Here is a 19598-nt window from a genome sequence, read left to right on the forward strand (position 1 = left end):
CACACACATTGATCAGACTACCATTGACATTTTGAAAAAGTTTCGCACTTGCTCATAGTCAAACCGATTGCTTAGAAAAAGTAAACTGTACATTCTCAGATATGGTCTTAAAAAGAACACCCAATTTCTTAAATTATTCTGAACGGAAAAGTAACACTTCAGCACCTTTTTATATACTGGATATTCTAAAACAGTACATTTACATAATAAAGCAGTTCAACAATATTTTCAATGTTTTACTCTGTGCTATATTTAGTATTCAAGTAATACACTTCTTTGCATGTCCATTGTGTTTACTGCCCTAAATATGGCTCTGGAGTGTCATGAGATCTGATAATATCTCTTCAGCATGGAAAGGAGAGGAGGGGCACCACCCCTGCGATCACCCCTGGGGGTGTATGAGGAATTTGAGAAGGTCCTCTGACCAGTGCGCTGAAACTCAGTTGTGTTTCAGAACATGCACGCGCACAGGGCTCCTTTCTTCAATATTACCATCAGATGACACTAACACGTGTTGTCATATCGCGCTGGCGCCAGGCCAAAATTAATCCAGGATTAACACACAGACAACTCAATGACTACAAACTCAGCTGACGGACGCTCATTCAGTTGCGTAAGACTCGATCGCGTGAATAGAAACAGTGGAGCCCATTGAAATAGAAGAATAAATAGAAGATTAGAAGAATAGAGGAGAAAACCTGAATCTTATAGCGACATGAGATCTAAAGGAGTGTTCCTGGTGGTGTTACTGAGTGCGTTAACAGCGTATTACGTTTATTTACCTATTCCGAATAACATAGAGGAGAGATGGAAACTCATGCTCACTGACTCGATCTTCAGAAGTTTGAGCCATTTGGTAAGTTTATTTAAAAAATAAACGATTAATGTTTATTAAAACTGTTGTTATATGAGAGCGCATGATTGAATGTAATGCATACTTTCGGATCGTTTTTCTTAAACAAGGTGTGTATGCGTGGGCTCAGTGACGCGTGATCATATCGGAGGCATGACACCGTGTGTATACAGATTATGTCAATCCTTAATCCAAGTAGTCTAGTTTATAGACTTTATATAGTAAGTATCGGAACTATTCATAGTAAACGTTGGCATCTGCATGCTGCATGAAGAGTTGTTTATCATTGTTTTAAGCATGATTGTTGATATGATTTTACGAGTAGAGAGTTCTGTAGTCAGAGTAAACGAGTTTAACAGGCTTCAGAATTCTGCGTTCGCTTTAATCTGTTTTGTATTTAATTTAGTATTTAATAGCTAATATCCAGATTCTACACAATAAGGTGATCACTAATAAATAAATGCATGCGAGTCTGTGGCCTTCCACTACTGAGAGGAGTAGCAACTCTGTTGAAGGCATATCTTTTCAAAGCATGTAATATCATGATGTTCCAAATTCATGACTTTCATGGGCAGAACATACAGTTGTGTTCAAAATTATTCAACCCCCACTGAAATTGATTGTTTTGGTTGGTTTGACATTGATTATGATCATTCAGTCATCCTGCTTACAATTAAATCAAAGAGGCACGTGTAGGTCAGACAAATATAACATAACATTTATAATGAAATAACCACAAATGTCTTTTCTGAGCTCACATCATTATAAGTTTTATTCAACCCCCAAGTGACATTCAATCTTAGTACTTAGTACAACATCCTTTTACAGTTATAACAGCTTTTAAACGTGAAGCATAGCTTGACACAAGTGTCTTGCAGCGATCTACGGGTATCTTCGCCCATTCATCATGGGCAAAAGCCTCCAGTTCAGTCACATTCTTAGGCTTGCGCACTGCAACTGCTTTCTTTAAGTCCCACCAGAGGTTCTCAATCGGATTTAAGTCTGGTGACTGCGATGGCCACTTCAAAATGTTCCAGCCTTTAATCTGCAACCATGCTCTAGTGGACTTGGAGGTATGCTTGGGATCATTGTCCTGTTGAAAGGTCCAACGTCTTCCAAGCCTCAGGTTTGTGACGGACTGCATCACATTGTCATCCAATATCTCCTGGTACTGAAGAGAATTCATGGTACCTTGCACACGCTGAAGCTTCCCAGTACCTGCAGAAGCAAAATAGCCCCAAAGCATGATTGACCCCCCGCCATGCTTCAGAGTAGGCAAGGTGTTCTTTTCTTCATAGGCCTTGTTCTTCCTCCTCCAAACATAGCGTTGATCCATGGGCCCAAACAGTTCTAATTTTGTTTCATCAGTCCACAGAACACTATCCCAAAACTTCTGTGGTTTGTCCACACGACTTTTGGCATACTGCAGTCGACTCTTCTTATTCTTTGGGGACAGCAAGGGGTTGCGCCTGGGAGTTCTGACATGGAGGCCTTCATTACGCAGGGTGCGCAGTATTGTCGGAGCAGAAACTTCAGTACCCACATCTGACAAATCTTTTCTCAGTTCCTCAGCAGTCACACGGGGACTTTTCTCCACTCTACGCTTCAGGTAGCGCACAGCAGTCGAAGTCAGCATCTTCTTCTGCCACGACCAGGTAGCGTCTCAACAGTGCCCTTTGCCTTGAATTTGCGAATGATGCTTCCTATGGTGTCTCTTGGTATGTTTAACATCTTTGCAATCTTCTTATAGCCATTGCCCTTCCTGTGAAGAGTAATGACCTGTTCTCTTGTCTTCCTGGACCATTCTCTTGACCTCACCATGTTTGTAACCACACCAGTAAATGTCTAGAAGGAGCTGAGTATCACAGTCATTTTAAAGCTGCCTAATTGGTGCTTATTAGGCTTTATTGCTGCTCCCTGATATCCACAGGTGTTTTCAATACCTGATTGAAAACACTTCATTGAACCTCTGTTCTTCAGAGTGGTAGTCTTTAAGGGGTTGAATAATTATGTCACTGAAAAATTCACAAAAGAAACATTTACTACTGTATTACAAAACTAATTGATGTCATTTTACTTGCATATGGTTCTTTAAGAAGTCCTTGTAGGATTTCATTCTGAATACAATTACAAATGTACACTAAATTCCCTAAAACCATTTACAGCATTGGGGGATGAATAATTTTGAACACAACTGTATATTATATGTTAGGCAGAATATTTAGCCTCAGTGACATCAACTGCCATTATATTTAAATGAGCTGTTGATTCCTTTTGCTTCGGATGTTCCATGTGGAGACAAAAAATGATAGATTTATGTAAATTTTTGTCTTAACCCTAATGCGGTCTTCTGGGTCTTTTTGACTCACAAGTAAGGTTCGCTTAAATATTTATTTGCCAAATGGCATGATACTTTTGAATGTGGTGAACATTTTCTAGATCTATAAAGAAAAAAAAAGGAATTACATCTTGATATGATTATGGTGTGGAAAAAAAGTCACCCTCATGGTCTTTGGGGTCTTTGGAGACGGATCTTAGAAAATGGGAAAAATTCAACATTAAAATCAGAAACAACGCAGAGCACACATAGACCGGAATACAGCTGCACACTTCTATCAACGCAAAAAAATCCACAATGCAAAATGATCATGCTCACACACTGAGAGAGAGATAAAACGAAAGAGGGAGAGAGAGAGATGAAGGGATGAGACAACAATTTAGCACAGACATACAGTTCTCTTACAGTTAGTAACTGATGTTTAGATTACATTTGAAGAATTATATCAAAAACAGATGATTGTAGTCAGTGATGTCCCATAAATGTCAGTTGCTAACATTTAAAAAAAATCTTTGTGTTCATCAGAACAAATACATTTGTACAGAATTTTGTGCGGAGTATCTCTTTAAGGTGCAGCCGTATGCTTTATAATTGGCTTGAATCTATTGGCCATTTGAATCAAAAGTTTAAGGGATTCCATAACAGCTTTGGAAATTAGCGAGATAGTTGGTCAACCCTGTGCTAAACATTACATTACATTTATGCATTTGACAGACACTTCCATCCAAAGCAAAGTTATTATACATGTTCTGTGGGATCAAACCAATGACCTTCACACTGCTAACGCAATGCTCTACCAATTTAGTTTCAGGAACCTCTTTTCTAAGCCTTCCTAAAGCAAAGCAGCTATACACCATGTGACAAATGAACCCACTTACCTATTTCTTTAATTCCTCACAGGCAGAACTTACTGAACAGCTGGGACTTTTGGACTACATGAGAGTCATGATGTTCATCACCTTTGCGGAGCGAGTGGTACCGGTGTCGGATGATAGGGTGCAAGTGGTCGATGAGAATTTTGAGGGCGTGGAGGTCATTGTGTATCAGCCTGCACAGATAGAAGACACAGGAGAGCTAAAAAGAGCCATTATTTACCTGCATGGAGGAGGATGGTGTCTGGGCAGCTCGCGTAAGTATTGTCAACTGCTTACTGCTCCATTTCTGAATACAATGTGCTGCTTCTTAATGGTATAATAAAAGTTCTACATTTATCTTACAGTTTTTTTTTTACAATCGGTAGGACATATTTCTCAGTACTAAGGTCATTTTTTCCAAACTCTTCACATAGTTCTCCTTATCGACTTTAAACTTGGCACAGCAGTTTATTTCACATTCCAAATGCTCTAAAACTACCAAAACACTTCATTCATGTCTCAAATCGACTCATTCTTCCATAACACTAGCAAATGTTTTTACTCAACAAACACACGTTGTCATTTATAAAACATATACCTTAAATCCACCATTATACAGCATTCTTTTGTCAAATTTCTTGACAAAACAGACTCACACCTGTGTAAGTGTTGAGTTACATCTAACTGCTTTGATAGTATTTGATTTTTTATAATCATTTTACATTTCAATATGGTATTACTGAAGGAATTTCAGTCTTATCCATATTTGTATTGTGCTAGGTTTTTTAACTTAAAGGGATAGTTCACCCTAAAACAAATATTCTGTCATCATTTACTCAAGGTCAAATCTGTATAGATCTCTTTGCTCCGATGAACACAGAGAAATATATTTTAAAGAATGCTTGTAACCAAACAGTTCTTGGACCCCGTTGACTACCATAGTAGGGAAAATTACTTAATATATTTTTTTGTTCTGTTAAACTCAAAAGAAGATATTTTGAAGAATGTAGGACAGGAAACAGATCTGTCGTTGATAATCAACGTATTACTTGGTTTGTATGTGGCTGTGTAACCGGCGAGGTTTAGACAAGTTAGACAGAAAATGAATCAAAGCTCAGTGCCAGTTCTACAGCGGTCAAAGGTTATTTTTTATGAACAATATCATTTAGTGTGTGTGCACAGTGGCGGACTGGCCGTCTGGAGCACCGGGAGTTTTCCGGTGGGCCGCTGCTCAATGTTGTAAGGATATAAAGGAATAATAATAATATTTTCTTTTGCTCACTTGTTATAGTTGTGATTTCTGTGCCCCAGCCACAGTGGTACCAATGCTCGTCAATGTCAAACGGTTGGCCAATCAAACAAAGTTTACAGATTCTAGCCATTAAAATTACAGAGGCCAAGCAGAACTTAAACCAATCAATCTGAAGAATACAGACATTTTCACCAATTATATTGATGAAGACTGGAAGACAGAAGTTCAGTAGACGGGCGCTAACAGAAACTAAGTGCGAATTCAGTTTGATGTTTTTGCAGTAGTGAGGTATGGGAAGTCAAACATAACAAAGCCAACTGTTTAACAACAAAAATGAAAAACATTAAGATTTAAGAGACGCAAACTACTTTGTGAATTCTGCTTTTTGAAATGCAAACTTGTCACATAATGTAAGATGTGTAACATGCATTCGACTTAACATACCTAAAGCATACGTTTATATCAGCGGTTCTTAATCCTGGTCCTCGTGACCCCCTGCTCTGCATATTTTGAAATATTTCATATTTTAAATCAGGCGTGTTACACAGAGAGAGAGAAAGAGAGAGAGAGAGAGAGAGAGAGAAAGAGATAGAGAGACTCAAAATTTGCAGAGGCAGTGTTCTGTCGAACTGTCCTACCCTGTCAAGTAGTCCTACCATTTATTTAAATAAACACATTAAAAAAGGTTATAGCGTAAGTACCCTATCAGATTATCCTACAGTATAAAATAAACTGGTAGGATAAATTTACAGTGCAAAATACCCTATCAAATCAGTAATATAAAATATGTAGTATGATTTAACGATGAAAATACCCTAACAGATTGTCGTAGCAGTATAAAATGAGAAGGTAGGAGGATTTTACAGCGAAAAAACATGACGTAAAATTGATTTGCGAATGCCTGGTTGGACAACCTGATGGGTAGGATTAAATTTCAGATCACCTGGTGTCATGAGGACCAGGATTAGGAATTTCAGGTTTATACCATTCAAGCCATAAGAAAAGACAGTGTAAGTTATATGGTGGTCTTAATTAACATTGATAAATTCAGTAGATTGCAGAACTAAAATCACAAGTAATGAAATCACAATTTTTGGTAGAATTTCTATTGAATGTACTGTTTTATAATGCCTATTGAAGCTACCAAGTTATCAAGCCCAAAGTGTGAATGTTTCTCTCCTCTCTTCTCGGTTTATAATTCTAAATGCTCACTTTTGTTTAGACTTTATATTGGCGAATGAAATTAGCGTACCGGACTCCGCCCCTGGATATCTTCCTTTTATACCAGTATGTACGGGGGGGGGGTAGACTGGCATGCCATGCCATACGCAAAGTTAATTGGCCCTTTAAAAGTTCAATAAGACATGATAGGTTCTCAAGATGAATGCCCATTCTATCGGTTCGGCACAATGTCTCGTTCCCTCGATCATGGATCTAAGGTTACATACGTAACCAAGACTTTTTAATGTCACATATTTGATCAAATATTAGAGAAATTCAATTGACATTATGATTCAGTTTTATTGCTAGTAAAACAAACAAACAAACAAACATGTTTTTCCACTTTTGTTTACCTTTAGGCATGAGTCCTTATGATCTTCTCGCCAGGCACATGGTCACAGAGCTCAACGCAGTTATTGTATCTGTGGAGTGAGTATTCATTGTTTTTCATTAGTGCATTAAATATATCATGGTCTTGTGATGATCACTAGCCCAAATATACATGTTTCTTCTGTTTTCTCTTTATTTGATATTTTTATTACATGGTCACTAACCAACCCTAAATCTTACTCAAAATATATTCTTAGTTTAAGACAAGTAGAAACAGAATACTAAGAACTTAACCATAGTGTTTTGACACATTATAATAAAGGATACCTTATAACTGCCTTCTACAACTAACATAAAATGTCATTTTTACCCTACAGATGCCACCGTATTGTTTTTCAATTCATATCAAACGATTGTATGCACAGGTCAACTGAACTGAAATGTGATATTGATACAGAAACATGTATACATGTAGTTCTCCTGTAGACAGTTGATGCTCTGATTTAACACATGGGCAATTCGGTGAAAATGTTTAATTCAAAGTTTATTTATATAGCGCTTTTCACAATGTGCATTGTTCCAAAGCAGCTTTTCAGGGGCAAACAGGAAAAACAGAAAAGGTAAAACACAGTACAGTGCATGGTGTTTATAGAACAAGCAAGATCATTCTAATAAATAATATCTAATAAATAAATAAATGCAATCTCCTGGTGAGCAAGCCAACACTGCCCTTCTGTGGCGACGAACCCAAACTCCAATGATTGATTAATGGAGAAAAAAACCTCGGGAGAAACCAGATCTGGGAGAGCCCACCATCTGCAACCCAGAAAGTCCCACTCACCGAAAACCGTGCAGGTTCAACCCAGTCCCGCTCCACGATCGACACCAGAAAACAGAGGAACAACCAGGGAAAATAGTAATGGAACTATAAACTTTATTCCTCTGTTGTCCGACATCGACCCTCAAAACAAGGCTAAACCGGACCTACACAGCCCCAGCAAATGAATCCCCCCAACCAACGAGTAACTAACAAGTATTGTAACTTCAGCATTAATGTGACAAGTAGTCCGTCTTTGCTCTTGGTTGGGGATGGAATGGTCTGAGCTGGTCCGATGGTCGTATTTCTCTTGGGTGGTGGTGGAATTGCCTTAGATGGAGCTGGGATGGTCAGTCAGTCTGCAGCTGTAGCTGCATTAAGTGAAAGCTTGGCTGAAAAGATGTGTCTTCAATCTAGATGTAAATTGGGAGAGTGTGTCTGACCCTCGAATAGTATCAGGAAGGCTATTCCAGAGTTTAGGTGCTACGTATGAGAAAGCTCGACCCCCTTTGGTGGATTTAGTTATCCTAGCTGTTATTAAATGTCCTGAGTTTTGTGATCGTAGAGCGCGGAGGAATCATCCGGTCTTGATGAGATATATAGCTGAATATCATCTGCATAACAGTGGAAGCTAATTCCATGTTTTCTATAATGTAGCCAAGGGGCAGCATGTATATGGAGAAAAGCAAGGGTCCTAAAACCGATCCCTGAGGTAATCCATGATTTACTTGCATTAGATTTAACGATTTCCCATTTAAATGGACGTATTGATATCTGTCTGTTAAGTATGATCTGAACCATTATAGTGCCTGTCCCTGAATACCGGTATAATTGTGTAAACGATCTAATAGTATTTTATGGTCTACAGTATCGAAAGCAGCACTAAGGTCAAGCAGGACTAAGAGTGAAATGTTACCTTTATCTGATGCAATAAGAAGGTCATTTGTAATTCTAACAAGCGCAGTTTCAGTGCTATGATGCGGTCTAAAGCCAGACTGAAACTTTTTGTGTATGTCATTATTTTGTAGGAAAGTACACAAGTGAGTGGACACTAGTTTTTCTAGTATTTTAGACAAGTACGGGAGATTTGAAATCGGTCTATAGCTTCCAAGTTTGTTGGGGTCTAAATTTGCTTTTTTGATAAGAGGCTTAATTACAGCCAGCGTTTAATTCAATTCAAGTTTATTTATATAGCGCTTTTCACAATGTGTATTGTTTCAAAGCAGCTTTACAGGGGCAAACAGGAAAAACAGAAAAGTTAAAACACAGCACAGTGCATGGTATTTATACAACGAGTAAGTTCATTCTAATAAATAACATCTAATTTCTAAATAAATAAATGAATGAATGCAGTCTCCCGGTGAGCAGGCCAACACTGCCCTGCTGTGGCGAGGAACCCAAACTCCAATGATTGATTAATGGAGAAAAAAACCTCGGGAGAAACCAGGCTCAACCGGGAGGGCCAGATCCCCTCTGACGTGTCATGGCTGCACTCAGACTGGTGACATGTGATTTTAGTTTAGCATTTAATACCAAATATTGTAACTTCAGCATTAATAAGACAAATAGTCCGTCTTTGCTCTTGGTTGGGGATGTAGTGGTCTGAGCTGGGATGGTCCGATGGTCATATTTCTCTTGGCAGCTGGTGGAATTGCCTTAGATGGAGCTGGGATGGTCAGTCAGTCTGCAGCTGTATCTGGTGTAATCTCAAATTGGGGATGGGCATCTGTCGGTCGTCTGGACATGGTGGAACTTCTTCCTACCTCGGGATGGGCATCTGTCGGTCGTCTGGACATGGTGGAACTTCTTCCTACCTCGGGATGGGCATCCCGAGGCAGAGGCGGAAAGAGAATAAAGAGAATAATTAGCGTAGCTGCTGTTCATTAACTATGCATTAAGTGAAAGCTTGGCTGAAAAGATGTGTCTTTAATCTAGATTTAAATTGGGAGAGTGTGTCTGACCCTCGAATAGTATCAGGAAGGCTATTCCAGAGTTTAGGTGCTACGTATGAGAAAGCTCGTCCACCTTTGGTGGATTTTGTTATTCTAGGTATTGTCAAAAGTCCTAAGTTTTGAGATCTCAGCGAGCGTGATGGGTTGTAACGTGATAAAAGCTCGGTTAAGTAAGTAGGTGCTAAACCGTTCAGGGCTTTGTAAGTAATTAAAATAATTTTAAAATCAATGCGATACTTAATGGGTAGCCAGTGAAGCGATGATAAAACTGGGGTTATGTGATCGTATTTTCTTGACCTAGTAAGAACTCTGGCAGCTGCATTCTGAACTAACTGTAGTTTGTTTATTGATGATACAGGACAACCACTAAGTAGAGCATTACAATAGTCAAGCCGTGAGGTCACAAATGCATGAATAAGCTTTTCTGCGTCTGCAACACATAAACTATTTCGTAATTTGGCAACATTTCTAAGGTGGAAGAAGGCTGTTTTTGTGATATTTGAGATGTGATTTTTAAATGACAGGTTGCCGTCTAATATAACGCCTAGGTCTTTAACTGTATTTGTTGGAGTAACAGTGCAGCTTTCAATTTGCAGGCTGTAATCGGAGATATTCGGTTTACTTAATTTTGGTGCTATAAGTAATATTTCTGTTTTGCTAGAGTTTAAAAGGAGGAAATTACTAGTCATCCAATGTTTTATGTCCTCGATGCACTCTGCCAGTTTGGATAGCTTAAAGGAATCATCTGGTCTTGATGAGATATATAGCTGAGTATCATCTGCATAACAGTGGAAGCCAATTCCATGTTTAGGGTCCTGGGACATGTCCTAGATAAATTGATGAGTTAATAATGTTATAAATTGCCACTGAATTGCAACAGGTAGTAGCTCTTTTAATAAGGTTGTCGGAATGGTGTCTAATAAGCATGTTGTCGGTTTGGATTTTGCATTAAGTTTAATTAAATCTTCCTGATTTATAGGAGAAAAACACTGTAGCTTTTCTTTTTGGGTGATGGTCGATACTAATTCTTCCGACACACTTGGAGGTTTGGTTTTAGCTATGTTGTCTCGTATTTTTGCAACAAAATTAATGAATTCATTGCTACCAAGGTGCAGCAGAATACCCAGGTCAGGTGGAGTCTGTTTGTTTGTTAATTAAGCAATTGTACTAAATAAAAACCTTGGATTGTTTTTGTTATTTTCTATGAGGTTACGGAAGTGCTCGGCTTTTGCTGCTTTAAGTGTCTTTTTGTAGCAGTTTGCATTCTCTTTCCATGCAATTTTAAAGACCTCTAATTAGGTTTGTTTCCATTTGCGCTCCAGTTTACGCGTTTCTCTTTTTAGGGCGCGAGTGGTGTTATTATACCATGGTGCTATGATCTTTTCATTTATCCTTTTTGACTTCGTAAGTGCGACCGCTTCTAATGTATTAGAGAAAACAGTTCCCATGTTGCTGGTCATGTCATCGAGCGATTCTATATTAGTTGGAAAGGTTATTAAAGGAGTCAGATCTGGCAGGTTCTTTATGAAACTATCTTTAGTAGTTGAGGTGATTGTTCTACCCTGTCGATACCGAGATATACAACTGATTTCTGCAGTGTGCAGTGTACATGTTATAAGATGGTGATCAGAAACATTGTCGCTTAAAGGTATAATATCGATATTGGTTAGATCGGCTCCGTGAGATATAATCAAGTCTAGTGTATGATTAAGTCTATTTTCGGATATTAGTGGATATTAAAATCTCCGACAATCAGTACTTTATGGATGTTAACCAATAGGTCCGATAAGAAGTCTGCGAACTCTATCAGAAAATTAGTGTAAGGCCCAGGGGGTCTATACACAGTAGCCAATGTAAGAGAAAGCAATATTTTTTTACTTTTGCTTGGAACAATTATGTTCAACGCAACCACTTCAAATGATTTAAATGTACGCTTTGTTCTCTGAGTAACGGTGAGAAAGTCTCTAAAGATTGTTGTGACACCACCACCTCGACCAACCGGACGTGGCTCATGCATATAACCGTAACTTGGTGGAGTAGACTCATTTAGATCAAAATAATCGTTTTGCTTAAGCCAGGTTTCAGTAAGGCATAGTATATCAAAACTGTTGTCTGTGATCATTTCATTTACAATAACTGCCTTTGGATTTAGTGATCTTATATTAAGTAGCCCAAACTTTAGGCGTTGGTTTTGCTCATTAAATATATTGTCTTTTGGTTCAATCACAATAAGGTTTTTTATCTGACTTTACATAAATTATTATTTGGTTGTATTATGCGGGTGACAGACACAGTCTCTATGCATTTGGAGGCAGTAACATTCTTAACAGTTGGGTGAGAGGAACACAGACTATGGTTAAAGTTTGTACTTACTAGTCAAATGGTGCGTAGCGTTTTTGAGATGTTGTCAGACAGAATTTCCGCTCCATTGCTGCTAGGGTGCAGACCGTCGGGGCGGAAAAGCCTTGGTCGCTCCCAAAACAGATCAAAATTATTTACAAAGAGCAGCATCTGTTAAATACACCATGACATTAACCAATTATTAAGCGTAAATAGTCTACTAAACTTTTCCCTCGTTTGTAAGCAGGAAGCGGCCCTGATACGATGATACTGGCCGTGGGCAATGCGTTGCGTACAGTATCGACAAGGCTCCTGAAGTCCCTCTTCAGGATCTCCGACTGCCACATTCTCACATCATTCACCCCCGCGTGCAGTACTATGGCTCCCACTCTTTCGTCTTCCTTCAGAATCGCATTTACCTGCTTAGAGACATCGAGAACACGGGCGCCAGGAAAACAGTGAGTGCGCACCTTACCTTGATTGAAGGAAGCGCGTACGTTCCGGACGATTGAGTCTCCGATGTCCACAGTGTTGCATTTCGTCTCGCAGAGGGTGGCAAAGCGGTTACTGGTAGGGATCTCGAAGACCGGTGGCGCAGTGGGGGAGAGGTCATCGCTCCGGTCCTGGATTTCGCCTTCCACCGTGTGGTTGCTGGTGCAGTAATGAAGTTCATTGGGGCTTGTCGTGTTCTCGAAGCCTTGGCTCTGCGCATAGAAGCACGCTGAGTAGATGTGGTAGGAGTATTACAATCACGTCGAAATCTTACCGCAGCTTTGCAAGCTTCAGCCCGGGATGTTTCCAGCGCCGTTTTACGTTCTCGCAGATGTGTTTGCCTCTCGAGTAGATCTTGAATCTGCTTCTCCAATGCTTCCAGTTCTGACTGAAGTGCGAAGAAAGATTCATCATCTGCACTCAGAGGTAAAGTTAAACACATATCTGAATCATTAGCCATTAGTGGTGTCATAATGAGAACAGTGAGTTAAGCATTAAGGGCAATATTCAGAAACTAAAGGCTGGGAATGCTAACAGTCTGTGGGCTAATAGCGAATGATCGTATAAAACAAATTTATCTTTGCGTTATATGACGATTTTGGTATGGGATACACTTAAGGATACTTTTTACCCTCTGTGAATTATCATCTTAGAACATAAATCTTAAGATATAACAGGAATAAACGATATATTTACAAAAGTTTGACAGGGCTCTGTCTCAAACCACGCGCTCTCAGCAAACAGGAAGTGATGAGATACAGCCAACCAAGTACCTTACCATGAAATAAACCTTGTTTTTACCAAATATTTTTACTATACTAACAGCACAGGTGTTAACATTGGTTCAAATACCCATGAGATGTCTCTCTTCAAGTTTGTAAAGCAATAAAGCAAGTATTTGTCATTTTCAGGAATGTCACATCCTCAGCGGTCCATATTCCTCATTAATAGGAACACAAAAATTAAAATAAAGTTACTGTTTTATGTTCTGTGAAGAGCACCACTTCTTCATTTGTTAGGTATAATTGCTTCAGGTTTGTATATTTAAATTCACAGAAATCCTACAAAGTTTGCAGTCTCCCATTTTAAATTTGATTTTCCTTTATAAACTAAAAAACTTGTGCAAAGATTGATGTTTAAATATTTAACAAATTATTATTATTAAATATTATTATATTGGTAACAAATAAAAGTTTTTATGTTGCATCCATAACGCAAAATGTCACATCCATAACGCTAGAATCGCCCATATGTGGGGAATAATGCTAAAACAAAAATAAATTATTTGGTGTATTTTCATACGTTCTAATCTTGTTGGTCAGAAACAATACAAACATAAAGAATTATCTAAAGGCTACAGCATATAATGATATTCTAGGGAATTGTGTGCTTTTAATTTTGTAGCAGTGTCATTCTCACAAAACCATTGAGACATTATGGCTGTAAGGATTTTAAATATAAAATATTATTAAAGCTACTAGTTTAACTAAATTTCTCAGTAGCATGGTGGTAGTGTCGCTGTTTTCTGAATCAAAAAGCTTTTAAGTAGCAAAGCTTTTTTTTTTTATCAAGTGGTGCGGTAGCGTCCACAAAAGCTACATTTTCCCAAGCATTTCTAAACTTCAAGCGCAAATCAGAAATACTGCTAAGGGTCACTGATCCTCGTTCAGCAACTGACGCCACCACCATACACGGATCTGTGTGACATCTCATTGGCCATGGGTGCCACCCCAACATTTTATTTGCTACTGATGAGGGTCTTGCTGTCTTGTCAAGTTGGGGACGCACCTGCCCATGACCCAAGTGGAAGCCCAGATACCTGACCTCCACTCGCCCAATTGCACACTTCTTCGGGTTAGCTGTGAGACCCGCTCCTCTCAGCGAACTCAAGACCGCATTTAGATGCTGCATATGCCGCTGCCAATCATTACTAAAGATGATGATGTCATCCAAGTAAGCAGCAGCATATGAGACGCTGAAAGGTTGCTGGGGATCCGAATAAGCCGAACGCAAGGGTGACAAATTGGTGTAATCCAAACGGCTTAGTGAAAGCCTTTTTTTCCCTTGTATAAAGGAGATAAGGGGATCTGCAATACCTTTTTGTCAAATGTAATGTTGAATAAAAACAAGCCGCACCTAGCCGATCAAGCAGCTCATCAATCTGCGGCATTGGATATGCATTGAATGTTGACAGCATTCACCCAGCGGTAGTCCATGCAAATCAGAACCGAGCCGTCGGTTTTGGGACCAAATCGATCGGGCTGGCCCAGTCACTGCTGGACTCCCATATCCAGCATGGCGCCTTATTCTTCCTGACCCACTTTCTTCTTGTTTTCAGGCAAATGATACGGCCGGCTACGTACTACCACTCCAGGTGTGGTCTCATTATGGTGTTCAATGAGTATAGTTCGGCCAGGCAGAGACCGGAACAAATCGGCAAAACGAGCCTGCAACCTGGCAACGTCAGTGATCTGTGATGGTGAGAGGTGATCCTCCTGCCCACCACCGTCGCCCGCCTCACTCCATGTTCACCGTTCTGTCTGGTTTTACCACCTCGTAATTGAGATCCCCCACTTGCCATGTAACCACAAAGGGTCCTTGCCACTTGGCGAGTAACTTTGAGCTGGATGTTGGGAGTATTACTAGGGCTTTCTCTCCCGGTGTAAATTGACGTTATCTAGCGCCACTATTATATTGCCGGCACAATGGTGCTTTTGGGATGGCCGGTAGGTTTACCAGCCGGCCAAAAAAAACGGGTCGTCAGACGATTTAGTGTTGCAGTTTGTCCTAGGTGCCCTGCCATTGGATTTGCATGAGACGCCTGAAAAAGCATTTCCTGGTGGCTCTTTAGAATGACCAATTGTAAGACGCCTGGTATCTTTTATTGACTGAGTGACTTGGGTCACTCGATACAACCTGTCTTTTTTCATGGCAAAATATGGATAGGTGAGCGAGTGCGCCTGTTGGAGAGGCTGTCCGTTGATCGCACGGACCTGCTCAAACCCATTTTGTGCGACTCATCTCGAGACTGATCCAGGGGAAAATCATTGCACGATGAGAGAATCTTTCTCTCAATCACTCCCTGTTCCCCTGACCCCGTCATTGATGGACCTGGGTCTGCCTCTCAAAGGCTGTGCCACTGCCCCCCCGCTCACTCCAAGAGACACCCGCACATTAATACCCTAATAACACACTAAAATCTGGCCAAATTTGCGGATGTCGGATGTGTAAGTTAAAAGCTAACAGCTCAATTGTATTCTTTTTTCCCCTAAATTTGATCGCCAGGGAGACTAAGGGATAGCTCACCACCTCCCCGTGCACACACTTTTTTTTTAAGATTAGATTAGATTGAACTTTATTGTCATTATGCAGAGTAAAAGAACAGAGCTAATGAAATGCAGTTAGCATCTAACCAGAAGTGCAAGAGTATAGTGTTATATATACAAAAAGTGCAGAGTAAGTGAAGCTAAGATTTACAGAATGTACAGTGGAGTTGCTATATACAGTTTTGAGCAGAGTATATACAGAAAATAAATAAAATGCAATGTAGAGATTGTATATACATTATGAACAGAGCAATGTAGGATTATAAATACACATTATGAACAGCAGCAACGTGAGAACAGTAGTAATAAATACATTTGGATGAGTGTGCAAAGTATTGTTAAAATGTATTCTATGCAAATAACAGTAGTGCAATGATATTTTTATAGAATAGTTTACTGTGCTTTGTACTAGTAAACTAGTGCTCTAGTTAGAACAATGTGCAGTTTGTGCAAAATATGAGTAGTGAAAATACATGAATGTAAAATACTTTGACCAGTGCAGTAATAAAGCAGGTGCCGGTTAGATTGGTGGAGTGGCGTTCAGAAGGGTCACGGCCTCGGGGAAGAAGCTCTTCCTTAGCCTGCTAGTCCGAGAGCGTAGGCTGCTGTAACGCCTGCCGGATGGAAGGAGGGTGAAAAGTCATAAGACCTTAAGGCTGCATCTCTTGCTTTGAGTAATAGGCGAAACCTCTCTGTTCATACAGGGCTTCTGATTGGGGATTTTTTTGTTTGTGGTCACCCTGCCCACACATCTGTTGATGTGCTCCAAGACACAGTTGGTCAAAGCGTCAATGTTAATCTGAAAGTTTGTGGTGGTCTGGGCAGCAGACTCACTCCAGTCTGTGTGCTAGAATTGATGTTGAAGAGTGGAGTCAGCACCTTCCAGCCACATTTTAGCAGTCCTTATTGTATGTTTCACACATTTGATGACTGGGGTATACTTGGGGAGCAGGAACAAAGAGAGATGGTCAGACTGACCCAGGTGGGGGAGGGTTGTGACTTTGTAGGCATCAGTCACATTAGTATAAACGTGGTCCAGTGTTTTGTGTCCCCTTGCAGAGCATGAAACATTTTGGTGAAATTTAGGGACAGCAGATCTTAAAGTGCAGTGATTGAAGTCCCCAGCAACAATATAGGCTCCATCCGGGTGCAGGGTTTGTAATTTGCTAATGGCATTATAAAGTTCTTTCGTAGACACTTTAGCATTAGCGTCCGGAGGTACATAAACTGCAACAGCAACAATGCAAGTAAACTCACGTGGTAGATAGAATAGCCTGCACCTGATAACCAGGAACTCCAGATCAGCAGAGCAGTGGGTATGAGCAATGACAGAGTCTGTGCACCATGATTTGTTTACATAAATGCATACTCAACCACCCTTGTTTTTACCAGTGGCTGCTGCTATTCTGTCAGCCCTGAAGAAGGAGCATCCATCCATATGCACCACGCTGTGTGGGACATCGTTGCAGAGCCATGTTTCAGTGAAGAACATAACGTTACAGTCCATAAGCCATTTCTGTGTGAGGGTCCAGATCTTTAGTTCGTCCATCTTGTTCATCAGAGACTGTACCTTGGCAAGGAAAATGCTAGGCAGAGCTGGTCGATGTGAGTTAAGCATTAGCTTAGCACGCAGCCCTCCACGCTTTCCCCGTCTTTGTTTACGGTCTCAATGCCGACGGCGAGCACTTCCGGTCGGTGCGAGTGACTCGCTTATTCGCGGTGATCTCAGTAGCTCCGAAGTAGTTCTCTGAAGTCGAAAGGATGATCTTAATCTATGTTGGAACACTGTTTGTTGATGTCCAAAAGTGACTGTTTACTATAGCTATGGTTCGCATAACTGAATTGCCCGAACACGAATGAAATAACCAGGTAAATTAACACTATTTTCCAAAATCTGGTAAGACGCTGAGCCTCGCGATGTGTTCGCGACGCCATCTTAGATCTATACCTTAACCTCACAGCCCGTATCCAATGCCGAAGTTTCAATCACGCTTGGGTGGATCGAGGTTTGGTTACAGCCTGAATCCACCAAGGCTTGATATGTATCCCCCTCAATACTCACAGGTATTTGGTACAACCCAGCCTGATCGAGGGCCGACCGCGGGGCATCAGGGATCCGGATCTCCGCACCAACCTCCATAACTGGACTGTTCCTAATGATGTGATCCGGGTCCCCGCACCGCCAACAGCCCGGCCCAGGTCTATGAATGCCTCCGGGTCGTCCTGGGGCCCCATCTTGTGGAGCAGTATGGGAGTCGAGGGGCCGGCGGCCGCTGGTGCTCCCTCGGTTTTCCCACCTTGAGCAATCCAACTCCGGAACAGCTCGCGGTCATCCTTCTGGGCCTGGAAGAGTCCCTGGAGTCTTCTCCTGCTCTCCCTGTAGCCCCAGCAAGGCTTGATGTTGCTTTTGATGGAGACTTGCGAGCGCATGGATCACTTCTGCTAATGGCTAATGTAAGCAAGGAAGGAAGGAGACAGGGTCGGCTTGGCTGAGAAGATTCTTTCTTTTTAATAATCTCCAAAATATGAAGCAAAACAAATAATATCTAGCCCCCTGGCACATATGATTTTTTCCGTTTCTCCCAACGTCCGCTCTCTCATTGTCCTGGTGAACTCAGCCAAACACTCTCACTCGATCCTCCCCTCATGTGTCTCGCCAATCAGTGTAACAAGAAACAGGTGTTTACGATCAGCCATTGACCTACTAACTTCCTGCCGGTTTCCTGACTCGCCTCCCCTGCCACAAATATACAATTATTTTATTATTCATAGCGTGCAGTTATTATAAAGTGTTACCTAACGGGTAACACTTTATAATAACTGCACGCTATGAATCATTAGTTAAGCATCAGTACATAGTTAATTAATCGTTTATGAAGCATTAGCCCCATATTAATAGACATTAGTAAGCAGTTTATAAATACAGCTATAAATGCTTTGTTCTTGATTTATAAGCCTGTATATAATATGCTTAATAATCAAATTTTCATACTTTATTAAGGATGAATTCATCATTTCTAAATTAAGGATTACATTACTTACAAACAAGTTAGTTAGGAGTTGTCACTGGTTCATGAGATCATTTAAAAAAGTGTAAGTAAATGATTAATAAACTCTCTGAATGCACATTTATACATCTTATTATTCTGACATATAGTAACAGTTACTTAATGTGTTAATAAATGCTTTTTAACACACATTCCTGCTGTAATTCATGATTAAGATAGTTAGAAAACATTTACTAGTTGTCAGTTAACTATTTTTGTGAGCTCATCTAAAGTGAGTACTATGTATGCCTTGTAAAGCATTTACAAATGAGAGTTAAAGGCTCAGTTATCTTCTAAACAGAAATAGGAAAAACACAACACTGAGGGATACAGAACATAGAAATATTTACTTCAAGATGCCAAAGAAATTAAACTGTACAGCTGTACATATTAATGAATATAAGATGATTTAATATAAAATAAAAAATAAACCTCTGCAAAATTAAAATTGTACAACCGAACGTAGGCCTATAAATTAACATTAAATGAATTGATATAAAATGAAAAATAAACTGTGAAGTGATATGCAACTCTCATTTGTAAATGCTTTACAAGGCATACATAGTCCTCACTTTAGATGAGCTCACAAAAATAGTTATCTAACAACTAGTAAATGTTTTATAACTACCTTAATCAATCATGAATTACATCTGGAATGTGTGTTAAAAAAGATTTATTAACAAATTAAGTAACTGTTACTATATGTCAGAATAATAAGATGTATAAATGTGCATTCAAAGAGTTTATTTATCATTTACTTACACTTTCTAAATGAT

The 19598-nt window shown here is 39.9% G+C and overlaps 1 protein-coding gene across 1 annotated transcript in view; it reads left to right on the top strand.

Moving 5' to 3' along the window:
• The first annotated feature begins 418 nt into the window (after positions 1–418).
• aadac (arylacetamide deacetylase) overlaps positions 419–19598 on the top strand; it is a 36511-nt gene continuing 17331 nt past the window's right edge. Inside the window, exons 1-3 of the mRNA XM_056757768.1 lie at positions 419–856; positions 4092–4320; positions 6878–6947. Of these exons, the coding sequence (XP_056613746.1) occupies positions 716–856; positions 4092–4320; positions 6878–6947 (440 nt within the window). The 5' untranslated portion in view covers positions 419–715. The remainder of the gene's footprint in view (positions 857–4091; positions 4321–6877; positions 6948–19598) is intronic.

This window comes from Triplophysa dalaica, chromosome 9 (genome assembly GCF_015846415.1).
Source record: "Triplophysa dalaica isolate WHDGS20190420 chromosome 9, ASM1584641v1, whole genome shotgun sequence".
Lineage (NCBI taxonomy): Eukaryota > Metazoa > Chordata > Actinopteri > Cypriniformes > Nemacheilidae > Triplophysa > Triplophysa dalaica.